General features: G+C 56.5%; 2 protein-coding genes across 2 annotated transcripts in view; one reads left to right on the top strand and one right to left on the bottom strand.

Moving 5' to 3' along the window:
* LOC102447889 (uncharacterized) overlaps positions 1-18,371 on the top strand; it is a 97,756-nt gene that overhangs the window by 17,139 nt on the left and 62,246 nt on the right. The window lies entirely within an intron of this gene.
* LOC112547665 (butyrophilin subfamily 1 member A1-like) overlaps positions 304-18,371 on the bottom strand; it is a 60,949-nt gene continuing 42,881 nt past the window's right edge. Inside the window, exons 2-8 of the mRNA XM_075913661.1 lie at positions 9,192-9,296; positions 7,322-7,669; positions 5,694-5,975; positions 4,604-4,720; positions 3,601-3,621; positions 3,481-3,507; positions 304-1,616 (exon numbers count right to left, since the gene is read on the bottom strand). Coding sequence (XP_075769776.1) covers positions 1,081-1,616; positions 3,481-3,507; positions 3,601-3,621; positions 4,604-4,720; positions 5,694-5,975; positions 7,322-7,669; positions 9,192-9,296 — 1,436 coding nt within the window. The 3' untranslated portion in view covers positions 304-1,080. The remainder of the gene's footprint in view (positions 1,617-3,480; positions 3,508-3,600; positions 3,622-4,603; positions 4,721-5,693; positions 5,976-7,321; positions 7,670-9,191; positions 9,297-18,371) is intronic.

Raw genomic sequence — 18,371 nt, 5'->3', positions numbered from 1 at the left:
AGTTACAAGGTAAGTAACCGTTTTTTCAGTGGGGTGTATTTTGCTTTGCCAGCTAGCCCTGGATGGGTTCTCTCCTCCCTCTGCAATTGCCTGCAGATACGGCTTCACCTGGAGGCCCAGAACCGCCCGCAAGGCCTCAGGCCAGCCCAGGGCAAACGCCGGAGCCTTTCACTCTCCCCGCCTGCCTCGCAAGAGAAATAAAAATACACCCCCTGGGACCCAGAGAAGGGTCGCACCTCAGGCACAGGGCAGAGGCTGCCACCCCTATGACTGAGCTCCTGCCCCCCAATTCTTCCCCTCCCCCCCATCAGCTCCTTCCTTGGCACTGTGCAAGCGCCACCCTCTGCCCCCATTTCTAGCTAAAAGCAGGAAACTCAGGGAGCCCGGCTCCCGTCTGCGGCAGGAAGGGGATTTGCTCTCCCGGCTGCAGCAAGTGGAGCCCGAAAGGTGGGTCCCACGGGCAGCGGGTAAGGCAGGCGAGGGAAACAGCCTCCACGGCCCGGCCACACTGGGGGTTGGGGCCATGGGGCTCTCTGGCGGCCAGAGAAAGGTGAGGCCCAGTAGCCCCACCAGCTCTACACTGGGGGAGAAAATCAATGGCAGACACGTAACTCCAGCCATGAGAATTCCCTTCCTGCCTGCTTCTGCCGATGGGGGTGCCCTCCACTTTCAAGGGAGCAGGTCCTCACAAGAGCAGCTCAATCCCATGCTGGAAAATCACCCCCCCCCCGCCCCGCCTCGATTTCCTTGGGAGTGAAGACAAGGGCAGAGCTGAGCCACCAGCCCGGGCAGGGCCTAAATTAAAGGAGATTGCTGATCTCCTAGAACTGGAAGGGACCTGGAAAGGTCATTGAGTCCAGTCTCCTGCCTTCACAGCAGGACCAAGTACCACCCCCGACAAATTTTTGCCCCCAAATCCCTAAATGGCCTCTGCAAGGATTGAACTCACAAACCTGGGTTTAGCAGGCCAATGCTCAAACCACTGAGCTGTCCCTCCCCCTATCAGGAGCTATGTGGGGGTTCCCATCCCTGCTGGGGTGGAGACAACGCACCTCATCCCTCCCTGGGCTCCCCTCCAGCCTAGGCCAGGACTGAGCAGATGGTCAGAGGAGCTGCATTTGTACCCTCATCATTGAGTTCAGGACTGAAGAAAGGGCGCAGCGTCCCGGAGAAGGTGTCGGTGAAGGTGAAGAGATGGGACCTGTCCGTCACATTGTAAAATGAGACCTCGCCCGCCTCGTAGTCCAGGAAAACCCCCACCCGGCTGGGCCTGGCGCTCACGGGGATAGGGATCCGGGGGAAGGTGCTGGCTTTGTATTCCCCACCCTTCCGCCACATGACCCAGTATCCGTTCTCAGATGTGACTCTGACCTTCCCCTTTCTGTGCACCGATTCCCGGCAAACCCCCAGAGTCCATCTCGGCTTGTCCCCCACCTCCACCTCCCAGTAACGCCTCCCGCCCGCGAACCCCTCGGCGCCCAGCACACAGACACGAGGGTCAAATCTCTCCGGGGTGTCGGGCAGATCCTGGCGCGTGTCTGAGTCTCTCACGCTTTTCCCATCCTCAGACAGGACGAGGTAGGGATTTGCCGTGTCTGGATCCAGCGTCACGTCCACTGGGGAGAGAGTCACAGAGTCAGGGCCGGGGGCAGGGGCGGGTCCCTGGGGTCAGTGGGAAATTAACCTGCCCCCCTTCTCGTTAATCGCTGTGTGTGGGGGGGTGTCTTAATGGAGTCAGGGCCCCTTTGCCTCATAGGAGACAATGGGGGGAAGGGTAGGAGCAGCGGGGGAGGGGCTGGGGGGAGGGACAATGGAGGCCAGAGGAGCAGGCACCCAGAGGCCAGGGGGGTGAAGGCAGGATCCCGGGGATGAGGGGAGGCTTGCAGAAGAAGGGGACAGACCCCAGGGTGGGGGGCAGAGGGGTGTGAGGCAATGGGGGGGATCTCCAATGAGGCAGAAGTATCTAGGGGAGGCATAAGTGCCAGAGGTGGGGGGGAAGAGCAGTGGGGCAGGTGCCAGGAACAGGGGGAGGGGGAGGCGACAGAGGAGGCACAAGGGGAGCAGGGCGAAGCAGGAGCTGGGGGCAGAGGGGCAGTAGCCCGATGGCAGAGGAGGGGCGGGAGCCAGGGGGCAGTGTGGGGGGATGGGCAGGGCCAGGCACTCTTGGGGGGAAGGGGGCAGAGGGTGGCAGGGAGCCGGGCCACAGAGCAGAAATGAGGGGAGGGGAGGGGCAGGGCTGGTGCCAGCTTGGGGAGAGGCGAGGACACGGGCCGACGGGGCAGGAGGAGGGGCTGGCACCAGGGGTGACTGGAGGGAGGCCGAGCCTGTGGAAATGTGGCCGACAGAGGGACAGAGATGGGGGGAGAGGAAGGGGATTATGAGGGGCTGGCAGACGGACCAAAGAAAGGCAGCAGGGTGGAGATGGGCATCGGGGGACAGCGGGGAGACGAAGGGGGCTGGCTGAAGACTGGGGGGCAGTGAGGGAAGGGGCTGGTGTCCAGAGGGGGAGCTGGGGGCCAGGGGGATGAAGGAGGGGGCTGAGGACTGGGGGGCAACAAGGGAAGGGTTTTTGCTGGTGTCTAGAGGAGAGGTGGGATCAGAGCGCCCGAGAGACAACTGCCAAGGGAAGGGTGGTAACAATGGGCTGGACGGGGAAAGGTTGGGCACCGCAGGGGTCGGGACTGTGGCCATGGCAGACTCTGAGGGGTGTCAATGAGGCGAGGGCAGCAGCCAGTCTCTGGGCCCTGATCTCAGCCCACAGACCCGGCTGCCAATAGAGACTTGGCTCCACCTGAACTCTCTGCCCAGAGCGACGTGTCCCCTGGGCCCTGCGAGCGGCACAGACCCCCTGCCCCTGCCCCGCCGCCTCCCAGCGCAAGCCCTGGCCACAGAAGACTCCGGCTAGCAAGCGCCCCAGACCCAGGCCCTGCAACACCAGCCAGTCCCAGAGCCGGGTTGATGCAAAATTGCTTGGTGAGGTTCGTGCCCCCCTGCGCGGACACAGCTCCAGCCCAGCCCAGGGCAGTGGGATCCCTCCCTGCTACCAATGGCCTGGATAACTCCCTGCAGGGGGGCCTGGCCCTGCCCCAGCACAGGGGGCTGCCTTAGGAGACCTCTCCCGGTCCCCTCCAGCCCTGGGTGGGTCCTAGATTGGGGCCTCTACATGCCTAGAGACACACAGCAGAGCAAACACAGAGACCCTGATGGCTGGTACCTCAGTGGCCCTTCCAGGGATCGGCGCTCACACGGGGCTGCCTGGCCCAGGCTCTGCTGGGCGTTACTGGGCTGGGCGGGTCTCACACCAGCAGGCAGAATCGAACCCGGGACCTCTGGAGCTTAGGGCAGGAGCTTTGAATGAACCAGCCAGCACCAGCTGTAGAACTGACTCCCCCTCCCTTTCCCTGTCCAGGGTCTCCCAGCCCCCCACTGGCGTTTGTGTAACTGCCCGGGGTGGCTACAATCCCAGGGGCTGGACAGTACCTGCGCAGAGCTGGGCGCATCTCCACCCTGCAACCGAACAGAGAGAGGGGTGAGTCGCCCAGTGGGAGACAGAGTCACACAGGGGCTGTGCGGGGCAGGGGGCAGAGGGAGGGAACTTACCGAGCTCCACCTGGAGTTTGCCTGGAAACCAAACAGAGAAAGGAGTCCCGTTATCCTGCAGGAAGGAAGCGAGTCCCAAAGACCCTCCCGCAGGGACGTCCCAGTCCTGAGATCAGTGTTTCTTAAACTGTCTCCTGCCAAAAAGGGGCAGGCAACCTTTTTTTTTTTTTGCTCAACAAAAAATTATTTGGTGTTCCTCAGTCTCAAAAAGTTTAAGAAACACTGCCTTATTGCAGCCCCGTCCAGGCGCAATCTATCAGCCAGACCCCAGCACCTCCCAGGCAAAGCAGGACTCGGCATGTGAAAATCAGGACCCATCCAGCCACCGGGCCAGGGCTAAGTGTTAACCCTGTGAAGTCAGGAGCAAGGCCGTGGGGTGAGGTGCGGGATGGGAATTCACAGGCTAAAATGGAAGCTGAAGGGGGAATCGCCAGGGTTAAAAATCAACCCCAGGGCTTGGAAACCAGGAGATTCAGCTGAGAAAACCCTGTGGGGGTGATTGTCCCAGCTGCCTTGGGGGTCCCACAGCCAGTGCCCGGTAATTTCAGCAAGACTTGCATTTTGAAAGGTGGTTTTGAAATGGGGATGTCAGCGTGTACTGGACGACTCGCTCCCCCACCTCGCTGCCGCTGTCAGAGGCAGCAAGATGAGTGGGGAAGAAGAGCAGGAGCCAGTGCTGGGGGGAGCCGGTTTCAAAGCTGCCTTTGCGCCTGACTCCCACTGCATTTAACTGCAGAGCCCCAGCGGGGGTAGCTCCTGGCCCCAGCCGGAGCCGGGATTAATCATGGGAGCTGAAGGACAAAACCACATGACATGACTTGGTTCAGGTTTAACCTATTCAGCTCCCTCCTCCCCCTCAGCCCGGCTCCCCCTGCCTGCAGCTCCTCCCGACACTGAATCAAAACCCTCCTCCCGACAGCTCTACTCTGGGATTTGGTTTTAAATCCCCCTCACCAACCCCCCCATCCACCCTCCTCCTCCTCCATCCCTCTCCTCACGTCACCTTTCGCTTGGTGCTGTCTCCAGAAGCAGTAACTGGCCAGGGCGATGAGAGCAAACCAAAGAGCCAGGATCACAGCGAGAGCCACCTTCCAGGGGTTGGCCCTCGGGAAAAACAGCTCTACAAGAGAAAGTGTCATTGACATGGGAGCAAACAGGCACCCCACGAAGGCAGGGCCCTGCAGCGGGTGGTGCTGGGACTAAGGCTGTGTCTACACTGCAGAGTTTTTCAGAAAAACTTCACTTACTTCCACACTGCAATTGCACTCTTTAAAAAAAAATAATCAAACGACCAGAGGGGTTTTTCCGGCACTTGTAAACCTCTTTCTACGAGGAAGAAGCCTTTTTGCAGAAGAGCTCTTTCAGAAAAAGGCGCGTGTGGAGGGGGAAGAGGGAGTCCTTTCGGAAGAAGAGGGAAGAGGAAAAAGCACAGGGCCCTGGTGGCCACTCCGCCCATAGCGATCACAGCTGACATGTGGCAGAGCGCCCAGTCAGTGTGGACACCTCTGTCGAAAAAGCAGATTGCACTTTGCAGCATGGTCGCTCACTTTCAGAAGAAGTTCTTTCAGAAGATCTCTTCTAAAAAAGCTTCTTCCGAAAGAAGCCAGCAGTCTAGACACAGCCTCAGTCTTAACCTGGTTATTTGTCAGATAACAATAAATAAAACTGGGACTTTTTTTTCCCTAAAAATGAAGACATTCCTAGGTAAGATTTTTGTTTCTGCTTATTATGGGCCTGAACTTTCCCTGCTGGTATTTTCAGATGCCATCTAGGTAACAATGCTCAGAGCCAATGGGCGGAGTGGCTCTGCTCACCCCACCCTACTCTAAGTGGCTAGTGGCTATGGACAGTTTGCACAAACTCAAATGTCTGCCTGGGAATTTAAAGAGCTCTCTGCTCTCACCCAGTAAGCCTGGTGTAAGTCACCAGACTATGAATTACGGTGCAAAGCGAACTCCGGTTGCTTGCAAGTTCTCAAGAAGTTGGCGGCACCTTGAAGGCTCAGCCCAAGAAACAGGACACACAATGGTCAATACTTGGCCAGCGTCTCTGGCATCTTTATCTACCTCCGGGCACCACAGACGGGCACTGACCTGCTATGGAAACCGCCGACTCTCTCTCCTGGTTGCGACTAGCATTCCAAACCCGGCAGGACACTTTCTGGCTGGACCGTTCCGTTAAAACGATGGCAATCTCTGTCCCAAACAGGCCCCCCGCCTCCTGGGAGCTGCTTTCCGAGGCTGATGGCAGGCGCTGTCCCTGTTGATCTCTCCACTCGGCCTGGGGCTCGGGGAACCATCCGGAGGATCGACACACCAGCCGGACCCCTCCGTCCTGATGTCCCTCCATCGCGATGTCAGGAATAGAGCCCAGCCCTACAGAAGAAATAAAAGAACTTGTGATAATCCCACAGTGCCCAGTGCTCACCCACAGCTTCATCATCCTTCCTGTGTGAGCAAAAGCCATTTCCTGTTCAGCTAAGGACTGACTGTGGGTCAGCGAGTGGGGCTCATCAAGTTAACCTGGGCAGGGTCCAGTGCCGTAGGGTTCTTAACGCCAGGGCTGTTCTCTGCACACACGTGTTCCCGTTTGGTTCAAGTGGCTCGGATCACCCGGCCCAAACCGCTCTCGAATCAAGAAGGACCCAGCTCCGGCAAAATCCCAGAGCGCAGAAGTGCAGGGAAGGAATAGTTCGTACCCAGCAGGGCTGGGAGGGGTTGTCAGAGTAGGGGTGTGGAGTGGGGCAGTTGAGAAGGGATTGCGACAGGCAGAAGAAACACAGCTGGGGGGGATCCAGGGTTCTTATGTGTGTTCAGCTGCACTGCAAAACAAACAACATGTGACGGCTTAAAATTCATTGCCATCATGAATATGGAAAGGTTTCTGTGCTGACTCCAATGCACAGCTCTGCTGTCTGCCTCAGTTTCCCATCTGTAAAATGGGGAGAGTGAGGTAAAGTTCTCGCTCCACACAGGGGCTGCGGCAGCAGGGCAGGCGGACACACGCTGCAGTTCCAATCTGCGGGACATTGTACAAACAAGAGCACCTTCCTGTAATCATGGGATCTCATGTGTGTCCACCGACAAAAACCGTAGTTACCCCCTGGACACCTTAACTCTGAGTTATCTCCTGCCCCGCCACACGGCTGAGTTCAGCAAAACTCAGACACCTCTGAAAACCAGGAAATCCATAGTGAAGGTTAACACCAAATACCCTTAACTCTGCCCCTTGGAATCTGGCAGCGCTCCCTGGGAATTGGCAGCATGCGCTGCCGCTGCATTCACTGGGCTCGGCGTAGCTGTAATGACTAACGCAGGGAATATCAGAGCCTATTGGCCGAGCTGTTGCTGTGCTCTGTGGAGGGGCAGGGCTTCCCTGACGGATCAATCATGCCTCGTTTCAGCTCTAAGCAGTGCAGGTTCTGTTCCTTCTCACGGGAACTGTCAGCAGCCTGGAGCTTGGGGTCAGACATGACAGTGATCTCCAGGGCTGGGGGAGGGGTGCATTCAGCCCCAGGTGTGAACAAAGTCACGGTAACAACCACAACGTGTAAATGTCAGGTGACCAGTTAGCGGGTGTTTCTGTGTCTCATTAACTTCTGGCTCAAATGTCAAAGTTGGGCCACTAACCCCACCCCAGACTCAGGCGAGTCACAGCAGTTTTCAAGACAATCCAAGCACGAGTCGGGGTTTTTGAGAGTTTAGGAAACAATGTTACTGACCTGCCACCTGCAGTTCCAGTGAAGCATCCCCATAAGAGACACCGGAGTGGAAGAAACACATGTAGTGCCCATCGTCGGAGGGCCGGACATCGCGTATTCTCAGGGAAACTTTCCCGTCGATGATGTTGTGTTTCAAGAGCTCCGTTCTCCCTCGGTACTCCGGCATCTGCTCTCCGATCTGGTCCTGCCCGTCGCGGTACACATGCACAACTGCAAAGAACCGGGATCGGAACCACCTCACCTCCATGCTCTCTGCACTCATCCGGGGGGAGAGGTGGCAGGACAGGACGGCCTCCCCACCCAGGGAGGCGGCGATGGGACGCTCAGGTCCCGTCACTGTGAACTGTGCTGGGAAACGGACAAGGAGAAAACTTTCAGAGGTTAGTCTGTGTCGGCACAAACAACGGGGAGTCCTGCGGCACCTTGAAGCCCCTGATCAGTTCACATCCAGCTTTTATACCCAAACGCTTTTGTTTTCTTGGGCTTCTGGGATCTGGTCTAATGCAGTTCATGCAATTCTCCCTGGAGTGGTACCTCCCTGGAGCTGTGACCTGCCCCACCCCTCAGGGATTGTAAATGGCACAATGGAAAAAATAAAACACGGCAGATTGGAAAAAAGAATCCCAACTCGACATGCAATAGGATGGAGACTAATTTGGCTACTGAAGAGTGAGATCTTGGAGTCACTGTGGATAGATCTGTGCAAACACCCACTCCATGTGCAGCGTCAGGAGTCAAAAAAGCAGAGAACGTTAGGAATCATTAAAAACAGGACAGAGAATAAGATGGAGAATCTCTTATTGCTTCTGAATAAATCTATGGGATTCCCACAGCTTGAATCCTCTGTGCAGATGTGGTCGCCTCATCTCCAAAAAGATCCCTTGGCGTTGGAAAATGTTCAGAAAAAGGCAACAAAAATGCAGAGGGGTTTGGAACAGGTCCCATAGGAAGAGAGATTAAAAAGTCTGGGACTTTTCAGCTTAGAAAAGAGGAGACAGAGTGAATAAGGAAAATGATTGACTTGTTCCCATTATATAAGAACTAGGGGTCACCCAATGAAATGAACAGGAAGCAGTTTTAAAAGATACCAAAGGAACTTCTTCTTCACCCAGCGCACAGCCGACCTATGGAACTCCTCGCTAGAGGGGGTGACAACCAGGGCATGGCAACAAAAGCCTGGATCTGGGGAGGGGGAAGCATTGGCCCAGCCTATGAAAGACTCTGTCTGGAACAGTATTTAGGGGAGAAATATCAGTTGTAGCGTCAGGCGCTAAGGGGAGGGAGCGTGTTCGGTTTAGTTCCTGAAGGGCCCTTCCTGGGTCACTTTGTTCCCACTTGAAACATCTGCCTCCTGCTTTCCGGGGTGACACTTTTCTTGTTTCCAGCCCTGGCGCGTCATTGCTAATGGGGGAGGGGATCTGTGCAGCCCTCCCTTCGCACTGAGCTAAACTCATTTCATGTTGCGCCCGGTTCTCTGCTGCTCCACCCGCCATCAGCCAGAGGAGAAAGGAAACCGGGGAACCCGACCTCCCGGGGCACCTGCATAACCACCCCCAGGGGGACTTGAACCTGGAGCTTCTGAAATTAGTGCAGGAGAGTGAGCGAAAAAGCCAGCGAGCACCCGGCTAAGGGTGTAGGGCAGAGGTATTATTGTCACTGTTAGGGGTCTGAGTGCCACGAGCTAGGGCCGTGCTCCACTCCCGGCAGTGTGTGGGTTACAGAAGCACCACGGGCGACACCCCAGGGGCCCTGTGTCGGTAGCAGACGCGGTTACTGGGCCCCCAGCTGTGCACAGTTGTTTCTCCGTGTCCTTGGCAGGGCTGAGCAGACGAGGATGGCCACGCGGCGAGGACGAGGCCGGAGCACCTACCTGAGGCCAGCCTGGGAGCCCCCAGCAGGAGGCAGAGCGTGAGGAAGCCGGGCAGCGTGGAGCCAGGGGGGGACGCGGGATCCTTCCCCGTCATCGTCGCTGGGCCTGGGGGAACAGGAGCAACAACAAACCAGCGGGCGAGTGAGGGGGAGGCCGCTTGAATCTCCCGGCCCGGCCCATGGCTCAGTGATGCGACCACTAGCGCACTGCCCGGTACCCACAGACCCAGAGCAGAGGGGCCCCGGTTCCCCGCTCTGGCAAAGAGACGGCCGGCGCAGCAGGGGCTGCAGGTGGGACACTCCCAGATGGGCTTCCGGCAGCTCCCAAGGCTCCTGCAGGCCGGCGTGTCGGCAGCCCCGCGCGCCGCACCAGAACCGCAGAGTCACTGAGCACTGGAACGGGGAGGGACCTCGAGGGGCATCGAGTCCAGTCCCCGGCCCCCGCAGCATCATCTAGACCATCCCTGCCAGGTGTGTGTCCAACCTGCTCTTCAATATCTCCAGAGATGGGGATTCCACAACCTCCCTGGGCAATTTATTCCAGTGTTTCACCACCCGGACAGTTTCAGCCCATTGCTTCTTGTCCTGTCCTCAGAGGCCGAGGAGAACACGGATTGATCATTCCTAAGTGCAGCACTTTGCATTTGTCCATATTCAACTTCAGCCTGTTTATCTCACGCCGGGTGCAAGTCAATTTCGGGTTGATCAGCTGCCCCCCTTTCGAATACCCAAGGGAGCGGGGTTCCTGCAAACTAAGTAAGTGTCCTCTCTATGCCAATAGCTAAATCACTGATGAAGATATTGGACAGAACCGGTCCCAGAACAGACCCCGCGGAGCCCCCCTTGTCCTCCCGCCCAGCAGGACTGTGACCTGTTCATAAGCAGCAGGCAGCCAGGCACATCCAAGGGGCGGCCGGAGACGCGCGGTACCAGCCGTGCTCGCTTCCAGGGGAACTTCAGGGGAGGGTCCACGTCCCAGCCCCTCATTGGCCCTCGCTCACAGGGCCGCTTGGATGCCGGGCAGGGCAGGAAGAGGAGACCCCCCCCCACCAAGTCTCCTGCCCTGAGTTCACCTTGTTCCCAGCCTCCCCAGCTCTGACCCCTCCCACACTCCCACCCCCTGGCCCTGGATCCCTCCCCAGGGGGCTGTGGTGTGTCGGTGCCTGTCTGACATTCCAATGACTCTCACCCCTTACTCCCCGCGGGGCAGTGGTGGGTCGTGGGATGCAGCACGAGGAAAGGGCCACGCCCGGGGGCCTGGCTGAGAACCAGGCGCAGACCAGACCGTGCGCACCCCTGGCAGGAAGTCTCCCCTCACCCTGCTCTGAGCCGGACTGAACCGACCCCCCGGCCGTGTCCTACTGCGCGGGGAAGGGCCCCCCCCCTCCGCCCCGCACAAGGGCTGCAGGTAGTACATAGTTCCCACATCCGCCAGTGACTAGCAGCAAGCAAAGGGGAACCCGGCAGGGGGCCGTTTCCAGCCCGGGGCGGGAGGGCAGGGAACCTTTTTCGGGTCGGGGGCCGCTGGCCCACAGAAAAATCAGGGGGGGCTGCACCCAAGTGAGAAACAAACACAAAAAACCAACCCCCCAACCCCCCCACTGACGTGGCCCCTGAGTGAGAAGCAGAAAGATCCTCCCCACAACCCCTGCGCACCAGAGCCGGGGGCGGGGGGGGGAACCAGGCGCGTTGATTTTGTGCCCTCTGGGAGACAGCCGGGGGCTGGGACACCAGGGCAGGCGCCCCCATGCTGGGGGAGAAGCCCAGATTCTTGGGGTCCAGATCCAGGCCAGCCGGAGGGTTCCCCACCCCCATCCCTGCACCCCCCTCCGCAGCAGCAGGACCCAGCCCTGGAGCAAAGCGCGGGGCTCGCAGGGACCCTACCTGCGGGGCCGTGTCTGCGCCGCTCCGGGCTCCCCGGCGGTCCCAAGGTCAGGCCCCCAGCACCCCTGTCCCTAGGCAGAGCCCCCAGGCAGGGCGCCCCTCTCCCGGGCCGCAGCGTCCGTCTGCGCACTGTAGGCCCCTTGGTGCATTTTCCAGCTCACGGAAGCGCCATGCTCTGGCTGCTCACCCCCCGCAGCAGCAAAACCGAAAGTGCAACAGGGGACCAAACTTCAGATCCTGCACTCGGCCCTGGGGCGGGGACACGGCAGCTTCCGTGGTGAGGCCTGGTGAGGACGTGGGGAGACCAGCAAGTGGGTCTCCCTGTGCCTCACGGTCCTTCCCTCACTCCTACAGTGCCGGGGGGCAGAGGAGCAGGCAGGGCTGACGCCAGCCCCCTCAGGAAGTGCCCCCGGCCGCTGGGAGATTCAGCGACTGAGTCTGAGTTGTTTACACCCTGGGCAGGTGGGGATGCAGCTGCCGGGGACTGGGCCCCCACAGCCTGGAGTCGTCAGCCGCACGACTTCCCCTCATCCCCAGCTCCCTCCACAAAGGAAACATTGGGGGGGGGGGCAGCGAACAGCCTGGCTGGTGCATGACCCTCGGCTCAGTGTAGGCAGCCCCTTGCCACATCCCCACCCTCCCAACTTCCCCGCCACCCTGAGACACAGCCACAACCCTGGGAGCAGCGGACTGGCTGGCGGGGAGGGGCTGCTGGATCGGGCCCTGTCCATGCTGCAGGAGGGGGATCTGGAGGGGTTTGATCCCAGAAGGGGGTCTCCAGTGAGGTCCGGGTGGCTGAAGTTGCCCAGCGGGCCAGGATCTGCTCCCCATCCGAATTTGCGACCGGTAGCAAGAACGTAAACTCACCAGGCACTAGGCACGTACAAGGGGAGTCATGTGACCAGTGAGCGTTGGGGTGAACGAGGCGCTGGCCAGTTCACCGGTGCCCTGGGCTGGAGCCGCCCGGTCTGAGTCCAGCTGGCATCAGAGAGGGACGGGTTTAGCATCTCCGCTCGCTCTTCTCTGGAAGGGGTATGGAGCTGACAGGCTCTTTCAGGAGCTCTGGGGATTATGGGCCTTGGCCGCCCCCTTAGAACTAGAGGAAGAACGCTGGGTGCAAGCCGATTTCGGGTTGATCAGCTGCCCCCCCCCTTCAAATACCCGAGAGAGCAGGGTTCCTTACCCAGCGAGGTCACCGTCTCGTAGTTCTCCTGCATGACGGCCCGGTAGAGGGCTCTCTGCGCCGGGCCCAGCAGCGCCCATTACTCCTCCGTGAAATACACGGCCACCTCCTCGAAGGTCACCGGCCCCTGAAAGAGCCAGAGCCCCCCACTCAGCACCTGCATGCTCAGCCACGATCCCTCCCCCACAGTCAGGTGATGGAGAGTGGTCCCCGCATTGGCCTGGCCCAATCTGCTAATTGGGGTGCAAAAGGGGAGCTTTGGGCCGCAGATGAGAAAGAGGCAGGGACAGGCTGCAGGAGGGCCGGCTGACGACCCTCCCTGGAAAGAGGGTGTCAGCGAGGTGGGGGGAGCTGACAGGCCCTGTCCCCCCAGCCAGAGAAGGGAAGAGTTATTAGCTCACAGACTGGTCAGCACAGGGATCAGGAGCCAGCAAGGCAGCCTGGCTTGGGGAGAGCTCGGGTCCTGCCCCCCATCTCTGCCCCCTGAGCCAGGGAGACTCACTCCCACACCCAGCACTGGCCAGGCAGGGAAACCCCCCTCCTCCCACCTCCCAGAGCTGGCGCTGCAGCGGTCACGTCCCTGCTCTGGGTGGATGGATCCGAACACGGCTGAAACTCCACAGCCTGTTGGGGGGACAGACAAGGGGGCAGGTTGTGGGGAGGGGGGGGTAATTATTTCACACCCTGATTCCCCACCCGTGCACATAGAGGATTCAGACTCTGCCGCTCGCTCACTTTATTATCTCCAAATCGGCCTTTGAATGGTCACCCAGAGCCCAGCACCCCCAATTCCTTTCCAGGCCCCCCCGGTGTGGAAAGGGCCCCTGTGGGCACAGCCGCAGCCCTGGCTCAGGGGACATGGGGGGGGGGGCTAATTCCAGGCTGAGGGGAAGTTGGGAGGCTAATTCCAGGATGGGGGAGCAGTGGGGAAGGGGATAGTGGCCAGGCTGGGGAGGCACAAGGGGGGGGCCGAAGCCCTTCGTTGTAGGAAACCAACTCCCCCACCTCCCTCCTGTCCCGCTTTCCCGGGGGGGCTCTCTCAAAGGGCTTAATTCCCCCCCCCCCGGTTCTCCAGGGGGTCCCAGCCCCTGTTGGGGGTTTCTCCCAGCCCCACAGTTTCCACTTCCCTCCCCAGCGACGCCCCCAGCCGTGTCGCACCAGGGCGGCCCCCGCGCCTGGAACCTGCTGCGTGCCAGGCTGGCTCCAGAGTGACTCCGGACCAGGGAGCGAGTCTGCAGCCGGGTGAGGGCCGCAGGCAGGCGCTGTCTCCCGGAGCACAAGAAGGGGCTGGCTCTGCTGAGACGTCGTAAACGAACGATGAATTCATCACAGGAGCAAACAACATAAGCCACAAAATCAAAGGGTCATTTGACTGCACATCCAGGAATTTGATCTACGCCTTCAAATGCCACCAGTGCCCCACTGCTATAGATATTGGACAAACTGGACGGTCTCTGCGGGAAAGAACCAATGGACACAAATCGGAAATATGTAAAGGAAACACACAAAAGCCAGCTGGCGAACATTTCTGCTTGCCTAGCCATACTTTAACAGACCTGCGGGTGGCTGTCTTGTCACCACAAGCCAAACACATAGGGATGGACTGGAATCTCACTTCATCCACAAATTCAATTCCCTTGCTAATGGACTTAATCGAGATCACTGGCAGCTTTAATTTGCGCAAGAACGCTGACGTTCTAATGTAAGAATTCAGTGCTTCTTGTGCAAATACTTTAACGCTCCCGCTCAGAGATAAGCCCTCTTGCGCAAGAGGGCCAGTGTAGACAGGCACATTAATTTTTGGCGCAAGAAAGTCTGATGGCTAAAATGGCCATCGGAGCTTTCTTGCGCAAAAGCGCATCTATACTGGGACGGATGCTTTTGCGCAAAAGGAAGGGAAGCGGTATGGACTGATTAATAAAATCAATAATCAATAAAACGAAGACAACGGTATTTGGAGATAAGGAAAAAGGAAGGAAGATCAGTGTAGATGGGATCGAACTAGAGAACGTAGAGAAGTTCACATATTTGGGGAGCAACATGACATATAATCTAGACTGTAAGAAGAAAATGGCGACTACAATAGCGAAAGTAAGAGCGAGTTTGAAGGCGATGGATAAGAGCTGGAAAAGTAAAGTGATTAGCTTAGCAACGAAGCTGAGCATCTTGAAAACGTGTGTAATTAGCAGCATGTTGGACGGATGCGAGACATGGGTGATAATGAAAGATTTGAAGAGAAGGATATCGGCGTTGGAGAGGATTTGTTAGAGAAAGATCCTGAGAATGGGATGGATGCAGAAGGTCACCAACGAGGAATTCAATAGGAAGATATGGCCGAAAGAGAACCTACTGCAGAAGGTTACACAATGGAAGTTACAGCTATTCAGGCAGATCTGCAGAATGAACAGTGAGCGAAAAATGAAGACCCTGGTATTCGGCAGAACGGATGTGCCAATTATTGCTGCAGCATGTCCAGGAAACCTAAGGCTTAACACATGAACCGTTCCAGATTGACCTGGAAAGTAACCGCAGTTTCTTTGATAAGGATGCTGGTTACATGGTTTCTCAGGCCAGGCCAGAGTAGCTGCCTTACTTTGTATTATATGTTTATTCTTCAGTAATAGTATTTAAAATATGAAACAAATATTAAAACATCAACTTTTGTGTGTAGGTGCCGCAAAAGGGCAAATTGCAAGAGATAAGTCGAATATGTTCTGTTGTAAAATTAAAACTTGTAATAGTAACTAGACTGTGGGTGACAAAGGCAGCTGCATTTTCTTCAGGTGCTTCCTGTGCAAAGCAAAAAGCATGTACATTGCTGGTTTCTTTTACCAAACATGGTATGTTTGAAATTGCAGCTAGCTTGACACCTGTTTTTAGCAATTGATTAGATCTCCAAGGTTTGTGATTGCAATTGGCTAATACAAATATGCAAGTTATAATATTAATACTTGAATTTCAGTGACGGGTGAAATCACTCTCGATTCTGTTCCTACTGCCTGCCACTTACAGGATGGGGGGAGCGGGAGAGTTTGCTTTCCTTTCTACACTGATGAAACAAAAAGATTAGATTTTAACTTTGGGGTTTTTTTTTAAAGGAGTTAGTTCTAACTTGAATGTTATTCTGGTAATAGAAATGTGTGCAGCCAACTTCCCTTTTTCTCAGAACACTCCGCCGCATCTACTGGTTTTTATTTCTATATTTATTTTACGGCGATCTGTTAGCTGCTAGACAAGGATACAGCAACCGTTGGCTTCTTGTTGACATCGTAAGTGAAAATGCTGTGTCTGTCAGTCTCACAGAGTGCGGAATTTGGATTATAGCCTCCATGACAAAGCGGGGACTGAGTCTTTGGTGCCGTTTGGTAAGTAACAATTTTCTTTTAAATAGTTAAATAGTTTGATTCAGTTTAATTTCCTGGTTTGTTAACACCCAGCTTTGGATGGAAGAGCATCCTATATACCAGCCGTAGGGCAGCTTTCATTTCTTCTCTTTGCAAGTAGCTGGTCTCTATACTTCCTGAAGTCCAAGGAGTTCATCCACTGAGCCGGAGTCCCCCGCAAGCCAAAGGCATGTGCTAAGCCCTCTCATGCCTTTTCTTTTTGTATATCTATTAAACCTCGCATTTATTCGCATTTAGTGATTTGTGTCTTCTTGGTGACACTCCGCACCTGAGAGCAGAGTCTGGCTGGCCCAGCCTCACAAGTAAGACACAAGGCCAATTTGGGGTAAGGGATTGAACATCCGGAACATTTTGGCGCCAAAAAGAGAATATAGGCCCAGGAAATTGGAAGATCGGGGCTGCTGCTTCAGCCATCACTGACAGGGCCCGCTGCGGAGTGTTGGTTATCTTAAGGTCAGAAACCAAATACTTATCTCTAGTCTATCTCTGTATTTCCAGCCTGCTTCTCTTATTTTGTTTAAGTTTTGCTTTTAGGTATCTCACACCCAGCCTGCTCCAAGGCCTTTCAGGCAAAGGGAGGCTGGTCCTTCCCCGCCCCGCAGTGGGGGGCAGTAAGATATTGTTAGATAATTAGTCTCTGTGTACCTAGATAAGTTTTAGTTTGACGGTGTTGCTGCCATCTGCGGAAGGAATTCTGTTAATCTGTGTTCTTGCTGCCATATTTGTTGTGGTTTTCATAATCGTCCTTCCCGTGGCAATAAAATTTAAATTTCCCGATTTAAAGTGTGATTGCTGTTGACTATCTGCAGACAGACCTCCTCGAGGGGGAATCTTAGGGTTCCACCCCACTGTAACTTGGGATAGAGAGGGCGAACTTAGAATTTCAACAACTTCCACCCTACTGTCAACCTCAGCCTGGACCAATCCTGGACACTACAGTACAATTAAATACTGGACAAATTCCTACCCACTGTACCAGAAATCCAGCAACGGCTACACTTACCTTCGTGCCTCCAGCGTCCATCCCAGACACATTTCTCAATCTCTTGTATATAGCCAAGCCCTAAGATACCACTGGATTTGCGCCGACCCCACATACAGAGACAAACCCCTACAGGATCTATATAGAGCATTCCTACAACAGAAATACCCGCCCGGAGAAGTGAAAAAACAAATGGACAGAGCCAAAAAAGCACGCAGACATGAACTCCAGCAACCAACCCAAAAGAGAAACCAACAGAAGGCCACCTGCAGTCCACAACTCAGACCCCTCCAACGCATTATACACAATCTTCAAGCCATCTTGAAAACTGACCCCCCCCCCCTCAGAGGCCTTGCTAAAACAAAAGCAAAAACGATGCAGCACTTTAAAGACTCCCAAGATGGTTGAATAGGTGATGAGCTTTCCTGGGCCAGACCCACGTGTGTCCGGTATTTTGTTGAAACCATCGGGTAACTCTCGTCAGATCTTGGAGTGATTGTGGCGGGTGAGGCTCTGGCCAGGTTGAGGGCCTGAATGAAGAGTTGGTGGGAGGGGGCCATTCAGTCCTTCAAAGGGTTCAGTGTTCCCCTGGCTCTGTCTCCTGCAGCCTTCCGCATTTCCCCTGAGTTCGGTGCAGCGCTATGACTGGAATTTGATTTGAAACGATGAAAGGCCTAGAAAAAACGACCTAGCCGGGAAGGCTGAAGGAATTGGGCTTGTTTAGTTTGCAAAGGAGCAGACCGATAGGGGACATGAGAGCCGTTTTCACGTATCTAGCAGGGTGTCACAAGGAGGAGGGAGAAAAAATGTTCTTCCTGGCTTCTGAGGACAGGACAAGCAGCAATGGGCTGAAACTGCAGCAAGGGAGGTTGAGGTTGGACATTAGGAAAAGGTTCCTGCCTGTCAGGGGGGTCAAACACTGGAATAAATTGCCTAGGGAGGTTGTGGAGTCTCCATCCCTGGAGATATTGAAGAGCCGGTGGACACACACCGGTCAGGGATGGTCTAGACGGTGCTGGGTCCTGCCGTGAGGGCCGGAGACTGGACTCGATGGCCTCTCGAGGTCCCTTCCCGTCCTAGTGAGCTGTGATTCTAACTCTAGTGCCCGACGAGTTTCTGATTGTTGCTACCGGTCGCAAATTTGGAAAAAACGATTTCCCTAGGCGGGTGGGAAGCACTGGGATGGATTCCCTAGGGAGGTGGTAGAATCTCCATCCCTAGGGGTGTCCCGGTTGGACCAAGCCCTGGCTGGGTTGGTTGAGTTGGGTTGGTCCTGCCGTGGGCAGGGGGCTGGATTCGGCACCTCCTGAGGTCTCTGCCTGCCCTGGGACTCTATCATGCTGTGTCGGGGTGCAGAGTCTCCCTGGGGACCGGCGGCGGAGACAGAACCGGGTCAGAGCGTCTGTCCAAGGCGGGTAGGGAGCGAGGGCCGCAGGTTTGCAGAAATTTTGGCCATGTCCAGAGCCTAAACCCATCCCCCATCCAACTCTCTTCCCTCCGCCCCTCCCAGCCCCGGCTAGGACCAGAAAGGAGGTTGACGGAGGGTGCAGGCTCCGGGTGGGTGTGTGGGTGCCCCCCCCGGCTAGGACCAGAAAGGACTCCCTCCCTGCCCCCCAGAACTGGCAGCAGCAAGTACCAGGGCAGGCCCTCCCCACCAGCCGCACCCTCACCCTGCTCCTATACCCTCTCGGATCCTTGTGTGGGTGGGAGGAGAGCTCCCCTCATGTG

Source organism: Pelodiscus sinensis, chromosome 32 (assembly GCF_049634645.1).
Source record: "Pelodiscus sinensis isolate JC-2024 chromosome 32, ASM4963464v1, whole genome shotgun sequence".
Classification (NCBI taxonomy): Eukaryota; Metazoa; Chordata; order Testudines; family Trionychidae; genus Pelodiscus; species Pelodiscus sinensis.
This window is presented reverse-complemented; position numbering and strand designations above follow the sequence as displayed.